The sequence below is a fragment of the Enoplosus armatus genome, chromosome 12 (genome assembly GCF_043641665.1).
Source record: "Enoplosus armatus isolate fEnoArm2 chromosome 12, fEnoArm2.hap1, whole genome shotgun sequence".
Classification (NCBI taxonomy): Eukaryota; Metazoa; Chordata; class Actinopteri; order Centrarchiformes; family Enoplosidae; genus Enoplosus; species Enoplosus armatus.
In genome coordinates this window covers 23,085,334-23,106,719 of record NC_092191.1, presented here as the reverse complement: position 1 = coordinate 23,106,719, position 21,386 = coordinate 23,085,334, and the positions used below count along the sequence as shown (strand labels likewise).

Sequence of the window (21,386 nt, the reverse complement as noted above, 5' to 3'; positions counted from 1 at the left end):
AAGAAGCGTCACAGTACACCAACCATCCCCTTCGCCAATCCAGGCCCATAGTTTGCTGTACTGGTGCTTCTTTTTGTCTTTCCTTTCTTCAACCTTGAATCCTTGTTTTCTCTCATTTGCCTTCCCACTTCCTTGCTTTTCACTCTCATGTTCTATTTCTCTTTTTCCTCCATACCCCCCCCCCCCCCCCCCGGTTCTACCCTGTTTCCTTTTTCTGGCCTCCTGGTGACCTTTGCCATGTGACCTTTTTGCACCGCTGGCCACCTGTGCTTTGTGACTGCCCCCGGCAGATGTTGCCCATCACCATGCGCAACATGCCCTCAATAAGCCCTCTAATCCTAAAACGCCTCAAGGTACAATTCTCTCTGCCCCCTACTTGCCCCCTCCTCTCTGCCCACCCTGTGAATGCCAACCGCCGCCATCCATCGCCAAACCCGCCCCCCCCCCAACCCTGCTCCGCCATCGTGCTGTAATTAACCAACTTTTGGCTGCTACTGTTATATATTTCGTCATATTTATGTCTGAAGATATTTTCTGTTAAAGATGCGTGACAAGAAGGAACGAAAATGCTGCATTTCAAATCACTATGTTTTCTTTTTAGCTTTCTTTAATCTTTGATATAAAAAAAAATAATAATTGCAGTTCAATCTAATCATTGTGATTTTAAGTGGAGGTAGCCAATGGCAAGAAAAGACAAATTCAAAACAGGCAAAGTAGATTCTGCAAATAGTATTTACTTAACTTTACAATCAACTGATGAATCACTAAGGCTGCATTCAGACCAAATCAGGTGTTCCGGCGAAAACCTCCCAGTCCTCCCACTCACTTGAATGTGCGTAGTCAGTTTAGACTGCGGTGGTGGTAACGGCAGGGGGTGCAAAAACAAAAACCCATTGCACCGCTGTGTCGAAAAGTTGAAACAGATTCAACTTTTGGAGAAACGCAAGCAACCCAACGTTGGAGCTCCAGACCTGATTTGGTGTGAATGCGACCTAAGATGAATGAAAAGTCAAGAACATCTGAACTGGACCTCTTTCCTGTGGAAACAAAATCCGGCAATGATAAAAAAATTAAAAAAAATTTACAATCCTAGCATCTTCATAAAGCCATTTATCCTTCATAATTCATAGTCATCTCATATGCGTAAGTGATTTACCATTAGCGACGCATTCGCCTTCAGGAGCAACATTCAGGGTCAACGCAGGTACAAAGTAAGGACAAACATAGTGTTTGCTTTTGAACAGCATTGCTTTGATTGTGTTTATTATTTAGCCCTGACCACCATTTAGCCCTGACCACCATTTTCCCCCCTAACTTAAAGCGACTTAGCAGGTGCACTTGCATAAAGTTGAAGGACTCAAAAGAGACTGATTAAAAAAATGAATTGACAAAATTGAAGCAGCAGAGGCCAAGATATTCTGACACTCACTCCCTAGTTTAAGCTCCAAAAATGCCAGATCCTACATTTCCAACATTGCAACTTGATATTATTGTTAGACTCTCCCTACCTCATCTATCAAATTCCACACCTCCAATTAAGGCTTCCTGTCTCACAGGTGGAGTAGTATTCCCTGTGATTAGTAAACTGACCTTTATGCTTTTTGTAAATTTGGTGCCATTTGACCAAATGATTTGACCTAATCTACAGGTTGATCTACAGCTGATGGCATTACCAATTCTTTACCATATATCTGGACGAGTACATGTAAAGTTATGTACATAGCAGCCGTTACTGTCCATCAGTTCCTACAACAGTAGACAAAGCTGTGTGTGTGTGTGAAGGACCTCCGCGTGCTGCCCTGTGGGTCATTTGACACTAGTTGGCATCAGCTCTGTCTTATTTATCCCAGGTGTGCAGTCTGCTCTTTGCCAGGACACAGTATCTTGTTTGGAGATCAGCAACTACTTCGCTGTCATACATTGAAAACACAAGCTGGACTAACATACCGTACAGAGTTCATATTGCCTCCTTACGATAAATCGAGATGTCATGGGATTTCCATCGTGATGCGAAACAATTATGGCTGATTTTTGTTTCTTTCCGAAATGTTCAGTCATGAATGTGGTCAAATTGTGCAGAATAGCAGATTTTATTGTCAGCTGTTGGCAGCTGCAGTCTGCCCATAACAGTGTGTGTATTACCCTTGAGAGGAAAACACATCAAGAGACATAGATTACATCTGGACACATTCATACATGCGCGGATGAAATATGGATCTAATGTGGATGGGTATGTTCTCTATTATCTCAGAATATTAGCCTAGCAGCGCTCCCTGGTCCTGAGCTACTGTACATGTGTGTTCTCCTGCAGTGTAACACAGTGATTGCTGAGTGACGGGGGTGAGGCAAGCGTTAGGAACTTCTCTAAGTCGGACCACATGTGCACATAAATCATACGCTGTTGCATAACACATTAAATGTTATGCATTACGGACTAGTTGATGTGATCTATATGGAGACGTCCACTCTGTAAAATATTGATCTGCTAGCTGTCAGGAAATTGATTTTGTGAGTTCCGAAAGAGTAGCAGAAAGCCCTTCTAATTTGAAACGAAGGAGAAGCAGATTCAGTATGCGTAGCAGCCAGGCACATTTATTTCAGCCGCTAAGGTGTATTTGTTCTCTTCATATCCTGCGCTCATAGTAAATTGCCTTTATATGATTTTGTTTAGCCTTGGCGTTGGTTTGAGATAATTCCCCAGGGCTCTGGCTGTCAGTGGGCAGTCTTCAGAATAACCACACACACACACACACACACACACACACACACACACAGATCAGCTGTTATTTCTGCAGTTACAGATCCAGGACCATTACCTATATGATTCTACATGGCTGGTCAAAAGGATAAAAACTCTCAACTAAAACTGTAACTTAATAAAAACTACATCAGTGTCACTTATTTCCCAGTGCCTTGCTCTCCAGACAAAGGTAGTCGCTTAGAACAAAAAAACACCATTATAACCACATCTGGGATCAAATATTCGAAACTGAAGGTGCACTTACTAGCTCTCTAGAGCCAGTGGCTCTGGGGTCAGATGTGAATGTCCTCCTTGATCTTTCTCCGGCTGCTGTGATTGGTTTTGGTCTCATGTTCACAGACAGCTGATACGGCCGGTTGCCGGTTCACGATTGGTTGGCCCTCAATGTTTGACCGGTTTCCAGGCCCTTACCCAGGGTACTTGGGGTACTCTGGGTACTTTGAAGAGCAAATAAGTGAACCTAGATTTTGGAATGTTTTATCCCAGATAAGCCTTCCCAAGGTCAAGAATGAATCTTCGTTCTCAGGCATTATAACCGCTTGCCTTGCTCCCCAGCTAACCTTCCTCTTTGCAACCCCCCCGCCCCCCCTGCTGCAGTTATTTGCGGTGTAGTGTGAGGTTGTTGTGTTGGCATGGCAAGTGTGGCGAGGCTTGCTCCAGCATGACAGGTTGTAACTCAAGGTCTCTCAGCAGGGCGAGCCTGGAACGCAGGGACCCCCCGGACTTCCAGGACCTCCCGGGCCCCCAGGGACACCAGGCCTGAATGGAGCCAGTGGCCCACCGGTGAGTCCCAGTCAAAAATTTTAATTCTACCTTCACACCTGTTCATTAGCAACCTCAAGAATCATTTCAGCTTTTGCACAAACAACAGAAGCTGTTGGACAGAGACTTAAAAACAACATTCCTCTGATGTTTTAATCAATCAACTCACAATCAGCCCATTTGATTGCATTAGTGGCCATTCAATGTGTGTGTCTGTTTCTCACTCTCACCTGCCCTGGCAACCACAAATCTTTACTTTTTGTGTAAAAAAAAATGTTTTCCAGTGATAAGGACTTCAGTCAATAAAGCACGCATTCCCTCAATGATGGCCATTTCTAAATACTCTTAAATCAGCCTGGACTGGAAATGGGCAGAGTCACAAGTTAACCTTTCTCAGGGACACCATAAAAAGCTGGACAGGCTGCTGTCCGTGACTTAGCTGTTTCAAAAACCGACATCAATTCCATGTTGCAGCCTAAGAGCATAAGTTCAGTCGTGAAAGGTTTAAGGTGCGAGTTCAAGTCTGATTCAAGTTAACTTTGCTATTGTGCTAGTTTGAAATTCAAATGGCATAATGGAACTGGTATTGTACACAGTTTTGCAAATTGTGTTAAAAAAAAAAAAAATGTGATCTTTTCATACAGGGTAAGCCTGGTGAACCGGGCAAACCAGGAAAAGATCCAAGGGTAAGCTTTGGTTCAGTGAGTTCTCTGCGTTTATTTTTCTAGAACCATCTAATTAGTGGGCATTTGACATTAACCTTTTTATGATTTCTACTTTCTTTCTGCAGCTTTTACCTGGACTGAAGGTAAACACATTTAATCTTTGTGGCCTCACGTGACGATTTGAGAGTTATTACAGACAAACACGCTCGGGCCCAAATAAAGCAAGGCACATGAGACAGGGATCAAGTCAGAAAGTTTTCCGTTTGGTTCTCTGCGCAGCTGCTCTGAAATTCAGACCAACCCCACCTACACAACGCTACACGTTTCCTTTTGGATTGGATGAGTAGATCTCCACATGATGCATTCATTTTCACGGCTTATTTGCAAGGAGGAATGTGGATTGTGAGGTCAGAGAAACATACAGTCCTATAAACGCCTCTCATTATGGAAAACAAGCTGAACTTCACTAAAGTGGTTTTCACTTGTGATAGGCCTTAGCATGAGCTGGGCTGCTGCAAGAGCAGAGAGGCACCTGGGTGGAAAAAAAATGACTTTGAACCCCTCAAGTCAGGCCTCGGCCGCCCGCATTTCTGTTACTACAAAACACTGAATTTGTTACACTGGTTGGATATGTGCTTTGTATGTACACACTTGTGTTTTTTTTTTCTTCTCCAGGGTGAGCCTGGCGTGCCAGGACAAAAGGTGAGCTCTCTTCTGTGAAAGAATGTGGTCAGTGGAATCCAGGATGTGGTTAGATTGGCTAGGAAACACTTATTCCAGTGCACGATCTTCTGTACACACGGCCCATTGAGTAATTGATGGGTTTTTCATTGTGAACAGAAACCAATAACCATCTATTTCTATAATGGTGGACTTTTAGCCAAAGCTAAAATAAGGAAAGTAGACATACGACAGAGAGGATCGTAAAAAGACTTTGGGAGTGCCGTAGGTGAGGGTGGTTTCGACAAATGATTTGTCCCTTTGCTTGTCTGTCCACTCCCCATCTGTTTCCTGTTAGTCAACTTTCTGTTGAATCAGTGTTGATATTTGTCTTTTCTGTCTTTCCACAGGGTGATCGAGGTGATGTCGGCCCACTAGGTCCTGAAGGCCCAAAGGTATTCTACACTTTCTACCTATTTATTTATATATAACGTTTTCAAGTTTCCCTCAATGATTCATGCCAAAAAGTTTAGAATGAAACTCCAAAGGATACTCAGGTTTCTTAAAATCTTATCTTAATACAACATTTATGTACATTGGAATGGGTTACGTTACCAGACTGGCTGTGAGGCGATCCTCTTCTAACACGATTACGCAGTTACAATTTGAGTTCAGTTAAATGCATATCTTCATCTTGGTAGCTGTGTGCAGGGTTTTGTCTGTGGTTGTTTTTTTTTTCCTGGAAACAAACCTAACAAAGCAGGGAAACACTGTCCGTGGAAACACAAAGAGGGTATTGAAAAATATGCTAAATTGGGAAGACACCCAATTTGTCTAACTCAAATTGCTGAAGCTTGAACTTAAAAGGAAATTCCGGTGTTTTTAAACCTGGGCCCTACTTTTACATATTTTGACTCATAGGTACAAAGACATTGATCCAGTAGATCAGCCTCAGCCTGCAGCCGCGAGAACAGGCTACAATGGCTGCAATGTCATTCTTTGCAGGCAACTGCGCCCGTTAAAGTACGTCCACTAAAAGCACTCGTTTGCATTTGACAGCATTATGGAAAGGATCCCAACAGAGATGGATCATTTTGTTTAACCAGAAAAAGCAGTCTCGCTCTGAAATCTCAGACCCCAAAATATGTATAAAAAAAAAGAAAAAGAAAAATAGGGCCCAGGTTTGGAAATACCAGAATTACCGTTACCTTTTGAATGACATTTTCCATGCAATAAGAACTGTGGATTTTTGGTCTTAGTCACATCATCTGGCCCTTCCCAGCAAGCACCACTTTTCATTTATATAAAATAGTAAAAATAGTGAAAAAAAAAAAAGTTGTTCAGAACTGATATCATGAAGATACAGATGCCCTGACCTCACAAAATACACTGACACGAACATGCACACAGACAGTTTAAAGGATCTAAGCTTCGCTTTGAAGCTGTGTGGGGGGGGGGGGGGTGGCAAAGGGAGCTATGCCTGATACACCCTCCACGTGCTTGTCCTTCTCCACTTTTCCATGGCTTAACTTCCTCTAGAGGACACACACAAACACACACACACACACATATATGTACACAGCAACTGTTCTACACTAATCCAAGGTATTATATGGCACTGAGCAGTTAGTGCGCTGTGGTTTTATCAATGAAAAACAAAACAGGGATTTAAAAGAGGCTAAAACTCTCCATCGAGGTGATGAGAACAGTAGTCCCATTTGGTGACCTTAACATTTCGTATGTCACATAGTTAGACAGCATTCCTTACACAAACTCCAGGAGAAAAATTGAAAACGTTATTTTGAACCTTTTTCAAATCCAATACTACCGCGCGGGGTAACTCTTATGTGACGAAAACATCCAAATAATGTGGAGTGCTCGGTCCAAAGTTGGTGATTATCCTGTAGTGACATCTTTCACAATACACACAAAAAAAAAGATTAGTGCAGCTTTAAAGATGCTAAATGGTGCCTTCAAACCTGATGTTGACGTTTTGAAAACTCAACTCAACTGCTCAATTGCGGAGCTAAAGCAAAGCATCTCAGTCATCTGGGTATCAGCAAAACAGTTTGGATGCTGTCACAACAAAACCACAGCATATATCCAGTCCAATATATCTGTAACACAACTCTCAAAGACACTACGTTTAAGTAGTGTCCCTCTGAAGAAATACTGCAGCTTTTCTGCAGAGGCCGGGACCGCTGGAAGAACCTTGTTGCTGTGAGCTTCCGTGCATATTATTGCCTCGTAAACTTCAGCAGTTCTTCCATCTTGCTTTGTTTCCCCATGAAATCAGCCCAGAATCCTGCTTGTATTTTCTGCCATGAGCTCACAGGCACTGTGATCTGCCTTGTCCACCCCCCCCCTCCCCCCCCAGAGATTGCACAACAGGGATTAGATAACTCCTTAGATGCTTCCTCAACTGCTCCTTCAGTTTGCAAATCCATTCTGTGAGGCTTTGAGCACAGTCCTCACTGCTCATTGTCCGCACAGAGGGTCTTGTTGCTCCATCTAGTGGACAGCTGTGATGGTTATCAGCTGTTACATTTATAGTATTTGTCTCTGCTTTGCTTCACAGGGAGTTAAGGGAGACCAAGGAATTAAGGTAAGATTTCTTTACCTTTTTCGTTTGTCTGAATTGTCACAAAATATTAGGAACAGCTGCCAATACAGGTTACCGCCCATTTACTATGTTCTGTTCAGGGCCATAGCCAAGATTCTAGAAGTCCTGAGACCAAGACCCTCCTCTAAAACCTCTACCCTGACCCCAGCATAGATTATTTTGATTAGACACCAAAAAAAAAGATGAAAGTCTATGGGTGGTGTGAAAGCTAACAAAAAGGGTTTAAAGCTCCAGTAAAAGCTAGTGTACGCTAGTAAAAGCTAGGTTAGTGGCCTTGAATTGTTTTTCTCAAACTTTGGGGGCCTTTAAAAAGTCAGAATGTGTAACTATTTGTTATAGAAAGTAAACTGCACCATATGGACTACATCATCCTATGGCCCTGCTCTGTTGCAGATCTAGCTTCTGTTTTACTTCAATTCAATGTTATTTGATATATTTTTATTCATTTCACCCAAATCACAACAAAAGTTATCTCATGACACTTTACATATAGAGCAGGTTTAGACCGTACTCTTTATAATATTATTATAGACCTCATAGAGGCCTATGTTCTCTACAGCTATGAAGACAATGTGTTTTAGTCATTGTTCGAATTATTGAGCCAGAGAAAAGTGTAAAAAAAAAAATATATATATATTGTTGAAGGTCGAAGTTAAGTGTCCCCTGATGGCATAGAAGAGTGTAGGCCTGTGTGCCCGAGAGCCCCGGACAGCCCCAAGCCCCAATTTAACCGCCGGCCCTAACCTTACCATTAGCAAATATTTGTGAATGGCCAGTTTCATTCATATATGATGAGCCTCTAACTGAACACATGACCACTGAGTCTGAATCTGTATCTAGAATAAGATTCAGGTCCCCATGTTAATCAAAGCGGGTCAACATTGAGTGGCCTTACTTGCTCGGTCCGGATGAGAAATCACTTGCAGTTTCTGTCCAAGGACCAACATGGTAGAAGGCCCCCGAAGACATCTGTAAAGATTTAGATCTCCTCCTCCTTAGCACTCCCCTTTTTCCCCCTGAGCCTTCGCTCGTCTTTTGATTTTCCCGTGGTTGAAAGGGCGTGTCTTAGCTCTTACTGCCCCGCTGCTTCTCTGAGTTGATGTTTTCATCCACCCTGTGCATAATATACCTCTCCACTTTTATGTAGACTACACTCAGCTAACGCCAGTTCATACATTTTTCATATCCCATTCTATGAGATATTGCCATACATTACATTTTTTGTAACAATACTACAAAATTCTGTTTTCATCAAATGAAGAAAAGTGCTACCCCACCTATTTATGTTAAGATTCTGGTTGAATATTCAGGGTAAAAATGTTTGGAGTCAGGTTATGTCGATTTAAATCGTCATTTCCTTTTTTCACAATTGTCGGTAGGAAGACGGCGTCCCCATTCTTGATCCTGACTACAAAGTTCTGATTGGTTGACTGAAACGGCTATCAATGGGCCACCAATCGAGCCATTTGACTTGCTGAACAACTTTTTTGATGTTTGCAGTGATTCAGAGGTCTGGAACCAGGCTTAGTTTCTTGAGCAAGCCTTGTCTGTCAGGGGTCTCATGTCTCCATAGCAACAGTAACTCACCAGAGTCTCTCCAGCATCTCAGGGAGTCCAAGCTGACCTGCTCTGACAGCAGCTCTCTTATGGCCATGGCAGTAGCAGTCGCAACCATGTGTATGTGTGTGTGTGTGTGTGTGTTTTCTCCATTAAGCCTCAGAAATGGACATATGGGAGAAAGAGGAAAAAAAAGAAAACTTCAAGGGGAGTGCATATTTGTGGTATCCACAGGAAACGGTGATCTAGAAGGACTTTTATTGTTTAATAATATAGAGGAAGTGCTTTTGCAGACCGATCCTTCAATGTTAGGGTATGGTCGCCTAAGGAGTTGAGGCTTCTATCAACCCAGGGGAAATCTGGTCTATACGTAATCTCAGAGAGATGGCTACCAATGCTGTGTGCCAGCGTGAAATAAAACGGGCCAGGTAGAAGTTTTGTGGTATACACCCTAACCATTAATATCGGTATGGTGCCGACCACAAATCATGACTTCTCTAGACTCTAACCTCTTCCGTTCCAAAGCTCCCAGCAGGCTACAGGCCCATGTCTAGCCATGAAGGAAGCAGACACAACTACCACCTCAGGCCCGTGTCCCGTTTTATCACTGTGGTGAAATACTCTACTGCCTCGCTTTAGACTGACCCAATGCCTTTGAAAGCAGCTTTGATTCTGCGTTCCCCCGCGGGAGCTGAGACTGGGCAACAGACGACGACAGAGAGGGTGGATTTCGTGACAGAGGGGAGGGTGTGCCAAGAGTCACACTTGCTTGACTGAATGAAAAGGTATCTCTGCCTTTTTCCTTTCACTGCAAATGAGAAACAATGAGCTACCCAGCTGGAGGAAATATTATGAGCAGAGGGGCAGACAGTTCTCCAATCACCCATCTCATTTTATCATTGTTCACAGTGACCATACATCTGTGTGATGCACTTCTTGGATCTTTTGGATCTCTATAGGCGAAACTGATTCATATCCTTGAATGGACGCATGTCCACTTTAACTGTTGTGCAAGGAAATAATAGAAAATCATAGCCTTGTTTGAAAAACCGGAATCTCCTGAACTAATCAGAACACATCGGTGATCAGGTTGGGTTGGATTTATCCATTTTACACCTTTCACGGTCCCCAAAGGGTGATTCCTTGATGGTTCTGTTAGTCTTTGGGACACCCCATGAGCTTTCCTCTGGTAGCACGCTCAAGTGAAAATATCAGCTTTATAGACAAGAAAGCTCGTACTGTAATTGCATGTAATACTCGGCACATTCATTGTTTCAAGAGGATTTCGTTTTAGAATTTAGACTTTATTGTCCCAGAGGGAAATTTGTTCTTACAGCCAGTTCAACGTGGATATAAGCACAGCAGCATACAGATAACAACAATACATAGAGTCTCCATGAATACCTTATTACATCCAAGCACACAAGAATGTCAGCGAGGCAGTTCAATGCTGCGATAGGACAAAACTCCTGCGGAAGCGAGCCCTCCTCCATTTTAAGGTCCAGTACCTCCGTCCAGGCAGGTGGCAGTGATGTGAAGTGATGATCGAGGGGGTGATCAGTGATGGGTGTGATGGCTTTGTCGTTCATGTCTGAGAGCTTGGGCGTGGGAAGGCAGATGATTTTAGAGGCAGCGTGTTCGACGCTGGTAAGTTTGTTTTTGTCAGAGGTGGTCAACGTGGTGAAGAACCAGGATGAACAGTACAGCAGTATGGGTTGAATTAAGCAACAACAGGAGATGGGGGGGGGGCAACAGACAATGCTCACATGGACTCTTTGCTGGGATCATTTATGTATCGAAGTGATGTGTTAATCAAAACTGAGTTCACTGTCTATAGTGAGTCCAAGGTATTTTTTTGGGGGGGGGCTTTATCTGCAGGTAGGTATCAATGCACCATTGTGTGAAGTGAGAAATTGAGTTTTGATAGGCTGTGTCAGAGTTATTGTCATTGAGTAGTCTGAGAACGTCACCGCCTGCAGGGTAGCACTCATTTTTCTTGTTTCCTAAATCATATTCTTATTGTCATTCCTTCCAGTGTTTGTCTATCGCTTGACATTTCACAGAGAAGCTGCAAATTGTTGGTTGCTTACCGACAAAAATACTTTACTTTACTAAGGATACTAATATTATGGCCAAGAGCGAATCGCATTTTTCCAAATGTGTACAATTAGCTGATGGTTGTTCAAGGTGAGCACAGGGTCAGGAGTGGTTGGGAGTTGAGGAGCTGGACCATGTGACAGTTTTTTCTTGTTGTTAGGGGAAGATTGTTGCTTTTTTTGGTAAGAATGATATTGTCCACACAGAAGGAGATGTATGATGAGGCCGTGTCCACTTGCTCATTGATGTTACTGGATGGGGTCATGAGGTTTTTCTAGCATCCTTGTAGCCTGTCAATGCTACCACTGGTCCACTGTTTCTATGGTGTTAATTAACTACATCATGTGTATTTAACATTCATTAGAAATGATTGGTACTGGAGTAATAAGTAGCAGTACTCAATTAAACTGTTCATTGAAACATATATTCTTTTTTTGCATGCAAGAAATCCAATCAAAACACCTTTAACTGACCTTTTCCAAAGGTGCTTCCCAACAAGAGCCCATTTGGTATAAATATAAAGTTTACAATCAATATGTTCTGTGAAATACCTAATTTCTATGATATTTAGTGTTAGTGACACCGGCTTACTGATGTAACTTTTAAGTGGTCTTCATTTTAAAAGAGCTTTGTGTCTCCACCCTGATATATTGCTCTAAGCCTAATCCCGTCCATCTGTTACCAAGCATACTACTTCACTGTTTAGTGTACACATGGAAAGTGTACTTGCACTTGTAAATCATTACGGAGACCTTGGCAGTGAGTAACCGCATCTCCATTTCCTTCCCCTGAAACAAATGGAGTGTGACAGGACGACTTGGCCGCAGCGCAAACACAATGAAAACAAGTAATCCTGTAGCATGATTGGAAGATGATTACAGTTCATTTCACTGTGACTGATCGGTTTCAAAATCATCCCTCCTTGGACTTTTCCTCTGAAGCGGAAAGCCCGTGGTTGCGTGGCTTCAATAAAGAGATTAGCTTATTGATAAATCATGGTATGGCATGCCTGTGTGACAGATCTTTTTGGAACCCTTCCATTTCCACCTTACAGCTGATACATGAGTGTGAAAAGTGCACCCCAGTGACACCATTAGGCTAAAATACTCCGATGATGTGTGATTAGAATTTAGGCTTGGAAAACTTCAGTTTCTTAGGATACAGTTATGACATTGTCAGCGAATGAATGCTAGTCAAAGGGGTTCAAGGGTAGGGGCTGCAGCGATAGCAATATAATCAGTAGCTGCACCAGTTGGAGTATATTGCAATAGTATTTCTGGAAAGCTGCATATACTGTAAATGTGTAGCCTTGTACATGCTTCCTGATCCAACTTCCTGTTAGAAGGGGGGGGGGTCTGAAACAAATCAAGTTAATGTTGAACCCCAAATCTTCAAGTATAAAAGAAAACACCCACGAAAATCTCTGAATGACACCTTAGCTTATGTGTGCACAACACTTACAACCCCAAAACCCAAACGTTTGACGCATGTAGGGTATTAGAGTACCGAGACAAGAAACGAGTTGCCCTCCTGGCACTGGGCCTGGGGATGCCAGTGAGGCTAGGATGAAGGTTAGTCTAGAATTTGATTGAAGCACGCAAAATGTCCGCTATTTTGGTCTTTCGGTGCTAATGATTCCTGTTTCATCTTTTCCCTTTTACATTTTGTAAGAGATTACACTTGCAATCTTGACTTGTTATCCTCTGTCTACGACTATGAGAAATTATTTTAAAGCATCCTCAGACACATAGCCTGCATGGACAGTATACAGATTCTACTGGAGGCAACAGGATTGTAGGAACTCCCTCTACCAGCCAGCTACAGTATGTCTGTGATTGTGTGGTTACAGCTGTGACTGTACATCATCTTTAAGCTACCTACTCATTAATCTGAAAAGAGGAGCAACAATACAGACAAAGTGACTCAAGTGTGTTTTCCTATTCTATTTTTAACAACCAATTTTGGTTGGTCATGCTGTGGCTGGCACTTGACAGATGCTAATCAGTCACAGTTTTTAATTTCACTGTATACTTTTACATGGATGGATTATGGGACAATGGGCCCCTGCCCCCCCCACCCCTCCTACAAGGGGCAAAAACACCCAAATTGAAACAGACTCAAAATGGACACAAAAATGACAAATGACATTCTTGACTTTGTTGTCATTTTGTGTCTCTTTGTGGTCGTTTTTGTCTCTTTGTAGTTGTTTTGCATCTCTTTGAGGTTGTTTCACGTGTCTTTGTAGTCATCTGATTGACTACAGAGGCTCAGGGTCCCCTGACCCCTTGGGCCCCTTGACCTGTGCCTGGTATACCCATTCAGTAATCTATCCATGTAATTGCAACAAATAAATAAAATAAAATAAATAAATTGCTTTCTAGATGTGTATGCATTTATTTTTCAACATCTTGAAGGAAAAACTGTATATCAACTGTTTTCCTTTTCTTCCTTTTTCCGCCATCTTTATGCCATCTTGGCCATTGTAGGGAGAACCAGGTTTCTTGGGCGCTCCTGGGTTAAAGGTAAAGCCATTTTCTGAGCAGTGTGCGTGGCAGTTATTACATACCCAATCTGATCAATGGGTCATAACTGTCTTTCTTCCACTGCAAAGGGACAGGCTGGCATCCCTGGCATCCCTGGCAAGAGGGGCTACAGGGTAGGCCCGGAATAAGCATCCTAACTGTTGTGTTGTGCTTCTGTCATCCTTATTCCTCTTGTAGCTGGACATCTGTAAAGTCCGATATTCATCACATCAGTGTTTTGTGTTTGTGACTAGCCAAAGCGTCACTTAAGTCTGAGTGTGTTTTGTTTTGTCTTCCTGTGCTGTTAGCTTTTGTGCTTCAGTTGGCATTTGTTGGAGTGCTGTGGCCTTTATTAATGGATGGCTATAATTAGCCAGCCTTAATGACTGGTTCAGAATTGGGCTGGCTAACTGTTGTTGTTGTTGTTGTTGTCAGTCATTTCTAACAACACTCAAGAAGAATGGATTGTCAGAAAGCATTCTTAGATGTGCTGTGATTTGTGGGAATGTACAGAAATGCTATTTGACAAAATGGTCTTAACTCGAGACCATATACTAGCTTATTAACTGGCTTTTTTCTAGAACTTTCAAGTACTCTCACAGTCTCCATCAGTGGGTTGAGTTTGCTCAGTTGTCATGGAGATGACCGGCCTGCAGAGGCCTGCAGGACATCACCAACTACAGGAAACTATCGACCACTGAGAAAAACCATGTGTGCTCCATCCAGACAACACAACGGCTGGTGCGGTAATAACAACCTGGAACTGAACATGCTCTTGCAACTTAAAACCGAAGTCAAATTCATTGTATGTGCACACATACATGGCCAGTAAAGCTAATTCTGATATCTTCACTTATCCTTGGTAAGGACCCTTCTACACAGAGCAAAGCATTTTATCAATGAGGAGGAGGATAGAGAATAGGAGGTACAGCAGGTCAGGGTACTCCTGGCCAACCAGTACAAAGAATGGATGATGAGAATCCCACCATGACTTAAGACCAGGACAGACACTGCTAACTCCAACAGGGACCACCAGAAGCATCCCAGCTGGTCTCCCTTATGTGTCCACACTTACCTCAAACCATTCAACACCTTAAGATCTCTGCTGATGCACCCTAAAGACGGGCCCCCAATTGAGAGGAAGACTATAGAGGTGTATGATATTGACATCACATGCGACAGCTGCGGGGAACACTCCAGCAGTGAAACGGCATGGACCCTGATGAGAAGATACTGAATGAACAGTGGAAACAGACAACATCAGCTGTTTGCGAACACCTGACCAAAACCGCTCACACAATCCACTGTCAAAGGTCACTGACCAGGAGTCAGCGGATAGCTCGGGAAAGATCAGGGAGGACATTTACATCTGATGCCAGACCATCTTTGGACAGAGACATGACAGCCGAGCTATCTCCATGTCAACTGAGCAAACTTATTTCGCTGACGAAGACCATGACATGCAGGTGAAAGCTGCAGAAAAAGCTAGTAAGTGGACTTTCAGGCAAGGTGTCTTAAATCAAATTAGCTTTTGTGGATTGGAATCTGCTGATGTAGATTCCTCATTAATGCTCGCTAATTAAGCTACAATGTGCATTCCGTGTGAATCATTTCATTGTGTGAACCACCTCAAAATGTATGTATTAGAATAGATTATTATGAGGGTTTCTGATTTTATTATGCACGTATTATTCAGTATATGTATACAGAATGCTGACACAAAGATATCACTGACGGGCCACTTTAAAATTATCGGTACCCAGTACATCATTAACAGTATTGCACTGAACATCAAAAAATCAATATTTGTCAGTCAAACCAAATCTGGTCTGGTTAATACTAATAAGTTGTAATTCAGGTAAGACTTTTGTATGAATGGCCGGGTGAGAAAGGGAGAGCCAAGCATGGCAGCCCAGGGAATTAAAGGAGGTTCACCAGGACTGCCAAGCCTAATGGGACCAAAGGGAAATAGTTTGATTAGTGGATAGATGTACATAGAGCAATGCCTCCATCATAGTTCGTTCAGTAACAATTCAACAAAAGATCATAGAAGTCATTGTATGATATTTCTGTTACAGGGAGACAAAGGTGACCTGGGAGATAAGGTAAGAAATGACAGCATTATGAAAGGACTTATTTAATGAAGATATTAATATTTTAATGAAGACTACTTTCCAAATACTAACACGAGTTGAGAAAGTTTATGGGGAATGTAAACGTTATACATTCATTTAACCTCTAGGGGGAAGCAGGTCCTGAAGGCCCAGCTGGAGCAATAGTAAGTCACGACAAGCAAACTCACCAACATGTTGCAAATATTGACATATAATGCCAGGCCCGGCGCCACGAGGGTCTTAAGGGGGCCCCTGCTGTTTGTTGCTTTTATGTATGTGTAGAAAAATGCTTTGCCAGTATAATTTGAAGCTATTTGCACAGGTGTATGCTGCGCTGTCTACAGTGCTGGAATGCGGAGGAGGTCGATAGACAGGCATCACTTAGTTCAGCTTCTCAGCCTGCTGCTTTTCATGGTTGTAAATACAACTTTCGGTCCTAATTCCATTTTCCCCCTCGTGGTAGTTCAATCCACAGACAGAAAGGGAGAGAGAGAGAGACAAGCCGCAAACACCTGCGAGAGAATCTTTCATAAATTAAAAAAATATGCAGCGCTCTGCTAGTGCTACGTTCTTGTATGAGTGCACTGATTAATAACAAGTGCTACGTTCTTATATGAGTGCACTGATTTATAACTAGTGCTACGTTCTTATATGAGTGCTCTGATTAATAAACGTATTCTTTGGTTTTGAAACAGTAGCCTTATGTTGTTGTTGAGCCTGTCTGAGGCTATTGAATGGTTAAATCAATTCATTTTAATTTATGAATAAAATTCCCCCCAATATTTTATTAAGTCATAACAGCCCCCTCAGTAACTTCATCCTGGCGCCTGACCTATGTAATGCACAATGTGTACAATTTATAATCATTATGTTGAATGTGAAATTGATGAAGTTTACAAATGGTATTTTTCACCTTTTTAGGGTCCTCCGGGCCCGACTGGGGAGCCAGGAAAGGCTGAAATCCACAACAATGAAAATGTATGTCACTCATATTTAGCTGCTTTCCTTAGATGTAGAAAAACCAAAGAATGACATGAAGAGTATTGTTAACATTTATTATTCCTCCACAGGATATTCGCAACATACCCCTAATGGTAAGTACTCTAGGGGTTATCACGACATGTGCCAACACAGCATTTTTTTTAATTTCTATTAAATGAATGGATCTCTTCTCCTCTTAGGGCCCCCCTGGATTACCTGGACCTCCAGGGTCCCCCGGATTCTCTGGTACCAAAGTAGGAGACATTTTAGAATCTTCTGTGTACCTCGCAATCTTTGCGACTAACGATAAAATAGTTGCTAACTTTCCAGAGTTGTAAAATCTGTGAGTATTATTTGGCATCTGAGAAGCCTTTAAATTTGTGAGATGATGATAGTGATTTGTTACTCTAACTGGACTTCCTGAATCGTATGTCATGGCTTGCCTTGTTGGTAATCCAGCTTTGGTGTGTCCTCAGGGTGAAGTTGGTCTACCAGGTCCTCCAGGACTGGACGGAGAGAAGGTAAAACATATCAGTACTCCATACTACTAGCCAGGCAGTTAGTTGTGACATGAATGAATATTGTGATAGACGTCTATTAACTGTGATGACAAATTATGTAGGAGTGATATTTCCCCATTTCAGATTTTATGTAAAGATATGGCTTTCTTAACATACCTCCCTTCAGGTACAATTAAGTGAGATGACTTTGACCTCTTGTATTTTCAGGGACCCAGAGGGAAGCCTGGAGAGCCTGGTCCCACAGGCCCAGTCGGTCCCGAAGGTCCTAGAGGAGAGGGTGGTGTCATTGGCTTCCCCGGACCCAAGGGAGACAAGGGAGACATGGGTCCATCTGGATCACCTGTGAGTAACTGCGTTAACCACACATCACACCACATCACATCACTGCCTGGGGTTCCCTGACCAAAGACAGAGTCCCACATCTGTCATTATCCAGAGGGAAGGCCTCGGTTTTTCCAGCTGCCCTCTTATTATCTAATTAGAGACTCACTAGCTTGGAAGAGACCCCAGGAATGACACTGAGTTAAACGTTCAATTCACTGTGGCATGGATCCCGAATTTGCCCCCATATAAAGGGCTGTACTATTTGTAGCCTTGTGTTCTTCGAGAACCTACAGTAAATACTGTTAGTCCTGTATATCTGTATGTTTGATAGTTAGCTATTACTTGTTAAGGGAAACATGTATTTTGCCCTTGTCTTTGAAGTAGAATGGGCAGCATTGCATCCTTGACTAAAGCATTTCTGTATAGCCAAAAAAAAATATTGGTGGGCACAAACCTTGGTTTGGTCAATTGTTATATTCGTTTTTGTATTTTAATTGAAAAAATGCAACAACAAAAAAAACAGGCAATTTGCGAATGCCTATGTACAGTATAAATTGCATCATGTGGAAAAATTAATGAAATGCTCTTGAATAATAGTTGGATGCTCAATTTTCTACTAGTGAGCCGAGTGAGGATAGTCGATGATGGAAGAACTAATCAAATCCTTTGCTTAAGTAAAAGTATCAGTGCAACAATATTAAAATACTCTATTGCAACTAAAAGACCTACAATCAAAAGTTTAATCAAATAAATGTACAGAAGGATAATGTACTTTAGCTGTCCGAAGTAGAATTACTATGCATATTAGCCCCTTTCAGAGTGTCACTTTATTATATAACATAGAATATTGGACTATTATTACTGACATTTAAGAAGCATTTTAATATTGATTTGAACCTCATTGTACACTGTTGCATAGTTTAATTTATAATAACGCATCATGTTGATGAAATGTTTTGGATGAAAATATTACTGTTAAAGGTAACTAAACTCTCTGATAAATAGTAGTAGTAATAGTGAATTAAAAAAAAAAAGTACATATAAGTATAAAGTAGTGCAAAGCAGAGATACTCATGTAAAGTACAAGTGCCTCAAATTTGTGCCAAAGTACAGTACTTCAGCACTTATTTACTTTTTCACCACGGAGGATGGAATTCCAAACATTATGTTTCAATAGAACAAGTCGTCAGTGCTGGCGCTCAGTTAGACCCAGTGTATGCTGGGCCACCAGCAGTTGCTGTGAAGGGTAGGGGCTGGGTAAAGTTTCTCCACTTGGATGGGGGTCACAAAGGCTGAATCCAAGAGCCATTTGGGGAAACTGGTCACTGGTTTTATAGAAATGGGCTGTGTTTATCTGTTACACCCCAACCTCAACCCCAAGAACCAGCCCCAGAACTAGCAGCCACCTGACACAACGACGTTAGCTACCCAAACAAGTAAAACACAAAACAGATCAAATAGGCACCACGCAAGGGCATGCTGGGACCATATGGGATGGGCCCTGGAAAACAGATCTAAGTATGATGATTTATCAAGAGCATTTAATAAATTTTAGAAACCACATAGTGCAGGTAAAAATTAAGGCATTTGTTTAACATGGACTGCTTCAACAGCATTACACATTTTTGTTTTTTTAGTTGAGAGTTTTTAGTTGTCCCATTGCTGCCACTAAAGCAAAAAATATAACATTTTTCATTTCAAATACAAAAAAGAAGCCAATTGACGGAGGTGTACTGCCCCCCGTGCTGACTGAAGTTTAGGTAATGAATACTAAGATTGAATAAAATCAAAACTTTGTCATTTATGTTTTGATTCTAACATGTGGATCAACTCATCCGTCCCTGCATTGAAGTGCTCTGCCGTTTTCATGATATCCCCTTCCTTGTAGGGTTTAGATGGCCCTACGGGTGAAAAGGGGGCCACAGGTGCCCCTGGCCCGATTGGAAAATCTGGCGCAATGGTACGCAATGGTGCTCCTCAGGCTGGCTTTGTCTAAATGCAATGTCTGACCTGGCAAAAGGGGGAGAAAGTGGAAAACATTTTGTATTCACCCCAAGTGCTGTTGTAATTGTTGTCTGACGGGAGAATATATCGTCAACTTTGTGTCCCTCTGTGTCTTTGCCGTCTATTGTCACAGGGTCCTAAAGGCGAACCTGGAGAGGGAGGAAGGTCAGAATTGGTAAGAGTCAGTCGTTAACATACAAGTCGGATTGGTGCACTTGTAACGGTAAATTATGATGTTTTATGAGCAATATTTTCTGAATTAAAACCGGTTGCTTGTTTTTGTGTGTGTGTGTGTGTGTGTGTGTGTGTGTGTGTCTGCATTTAGATCTATGGTCCTCCAGGACCTCCAGGACCAGTTGGCCCAGCAGTGAGTCAAACTTGCGGTTTAACCCCTGAATCTAAAGACTAGCTCATGCTTAAAGGCCTCGCACATTCCACAAAGTGTTTTCAGTTATTTTAGCTGCTTGCGATGCTAAGAATGACATCTCCGAAACCTAATGAACGAATATGAATGATACCGTTATAGGAGTCACACCTTAAAGGTTGTCACTCAAGCACAACCTGCCCTCACAGCCCTCTGGGAAGAGGTGTAAATAGGTTAAATATGTGAAAACGCCTGCTGGGGGCAAATATTATTATTTTAGGTGCTAATTTTAACGAGGTCCACTATCCTGACATCTACTTTTTGGCACTGTTCGTTGATTTGCAAAACTTTTAATCAGCTAATTTTGAAACCTAAAAACATTTGAAATGCCTCAATAATTTAGTCGATGGTCATGCAGGTTCTTTTTTTCAACACTTCATAGTCTGTTTCATGTGGAGAAATAAAACGGAAATAGAATAAATAAAATGAAATGGAAAGAAAATAAAATAGAAATTAGATAAAATGTCGCTGAGTTGCTTAAACAACAACACTGAGCTGCCAAACTTGTATTTTTACTATTTATCTCTTGACGCTACTAAAATACACCAGCGCTATGCACTGGCTACAACTGGGAAACAATATAGAGAGTGTCAGTAATCCCACTGTTTTTGTTCCTTATAGGGATCTCAAGGACTTTCAGGACCCAAGGTGAGTACTGGCCTCCATTTACAGTATACGTTGTCTACATCATAGCCAGTCCATGCACGCAAGCGTAAGGATGGGATTCTGTTTCACTCAGGGAGAACCAGGCATAGGCGTCAGGGGAGAAAAGGGTGCAACAGGTCAGAAGGGCGACAAGGGCGACAGAGGCCATCTTGGACTCCCTGTAAGTACACCGGACCTCCTCTCCTGTCTGTTCTCAAGTTTCAGAATCCTTTCTTTGTCTTCTGTATATAGTTTGTGTTCTATCGCGTTGTTTTCTTACTCAGTCTCAATTATTTGAGCGATTATATCATAGCTTAGGCATTTGTTACCGACTGATGTTTCACGTCTCAGATGTTCCTGTTATGTTGTCGCAACCCTGTTCAAATGTTGCATGGAGGAGGGGGGGGGTGTGCGGATTGTGGATTGCGTAAATCATTAACACGGACACTCTAAATATAAACATTTGAGCTATTGTATGTTTCAATTCAAAATGTCATTCAAATGATGTTTTGGGCCGTTTTATGTTTTCTTTTATACACTTGGGTTCTATTCTTTGTTCTTGGTTTACACTGAAATTAAAAAAAACAAACAAATCATTTGTCCACACTGCATACAGTCACTCTCAGGTAAAAACCTTGTCTTCTATGACCATGTGTTTACAAATTTGCCCCTTGTGCTTTGAAATACTTTCAATGGATGAATGTTTGTAGAATGCATTAGAATTAG

The 21,386-nt window shown here is 42.0% G+C and overlaps 1 protein-coding gene across 1 annotated transcript in view; it reads left to right on the top strand.

The window, feature by feature from the left end:
• col13a1 (collagen, type XIII, alpha 1) overlaps nucleotides 1-21,386 on the top strand; it is a 105,303-nt gene that overhangs the window by 72,196 nt on the left and 11,721 nt on the right. The window contains exons 15-33 of the mRNA XM_070916542.1: nucleotides 3,452-3,544; nucleotides 4,168-4,209; nucleotides 4,314-4,331; nucleotides 4,864-4,890; nucleotides 5,259-5,303; nucleotides 7,427-7,453; nucleotides 8,529-8,533; nucleotides 15,536-15,618; nucleotides 15,730-15,752; nucleotides 15,890-15,925; nucleotides 16,683-16,739; nucleotides 16,832-16,855; nucleotides 16,943-16,996; nucleotides 17,219-17,263; nucleotides 17,471-17,605; nucleotides 19,725-19,766; nucleotides 19,917-19,958; nucleotides 20,637-20,663; nucleotides 20,755-20,841. Of these exons, the coding sequence (XP_070772643.1) occupies nucleotides 3,452-3,544; nucleotides 4,168-4,209; nucleotides 4,314-4,331; nucleotides 4,864-4,890; nucleotides 5,259-5,303; nucleotides 7,427-7,453; nucleotides 8,529-8,533; nucleotides 15,536-15,618; nucleotides 15,730-15,752; nucleotides 15,890-15,925; nucleotides 16,683-16,739; nucleotides 16,832-16,855; nucleotides 16,943-16,996; nucleotides 17,219-17,263; nucleotides 17,471-17,605; nucleotides 19,725-19,766; nucleotides 19,917-19,958; nucleotides 20,637-20,663; nucleotides 20,755-20,841 (912 nt within the window). The remainder of the gene's footprint in view (nucleotides 1-3,451; nucleotides 3,545-4,167; nucleotides 4,210-4,313; nucleotides 4,332-4,863; nucleotides 4,891-5,258; nucleotides 5,304-7,426; nucleotides 7,454-8,528; nucleotides 8,534-15,535; nucleotides 15,619-15,729; nucleotides 15,753-15,889; nucleotides 15,926-16,682; nucleotides 16,740-16,831; nucleotides 16,856-16,942; nucleotides 16,997-17,218; nucleotides 17,264-17,470; nucleotides 17,606-19,724; nucleotides 19,767-19,916; nucleotides 19,959-20,636; nucleotides 20,664-20,754; nucleotides 20,842-21,386) is intronic.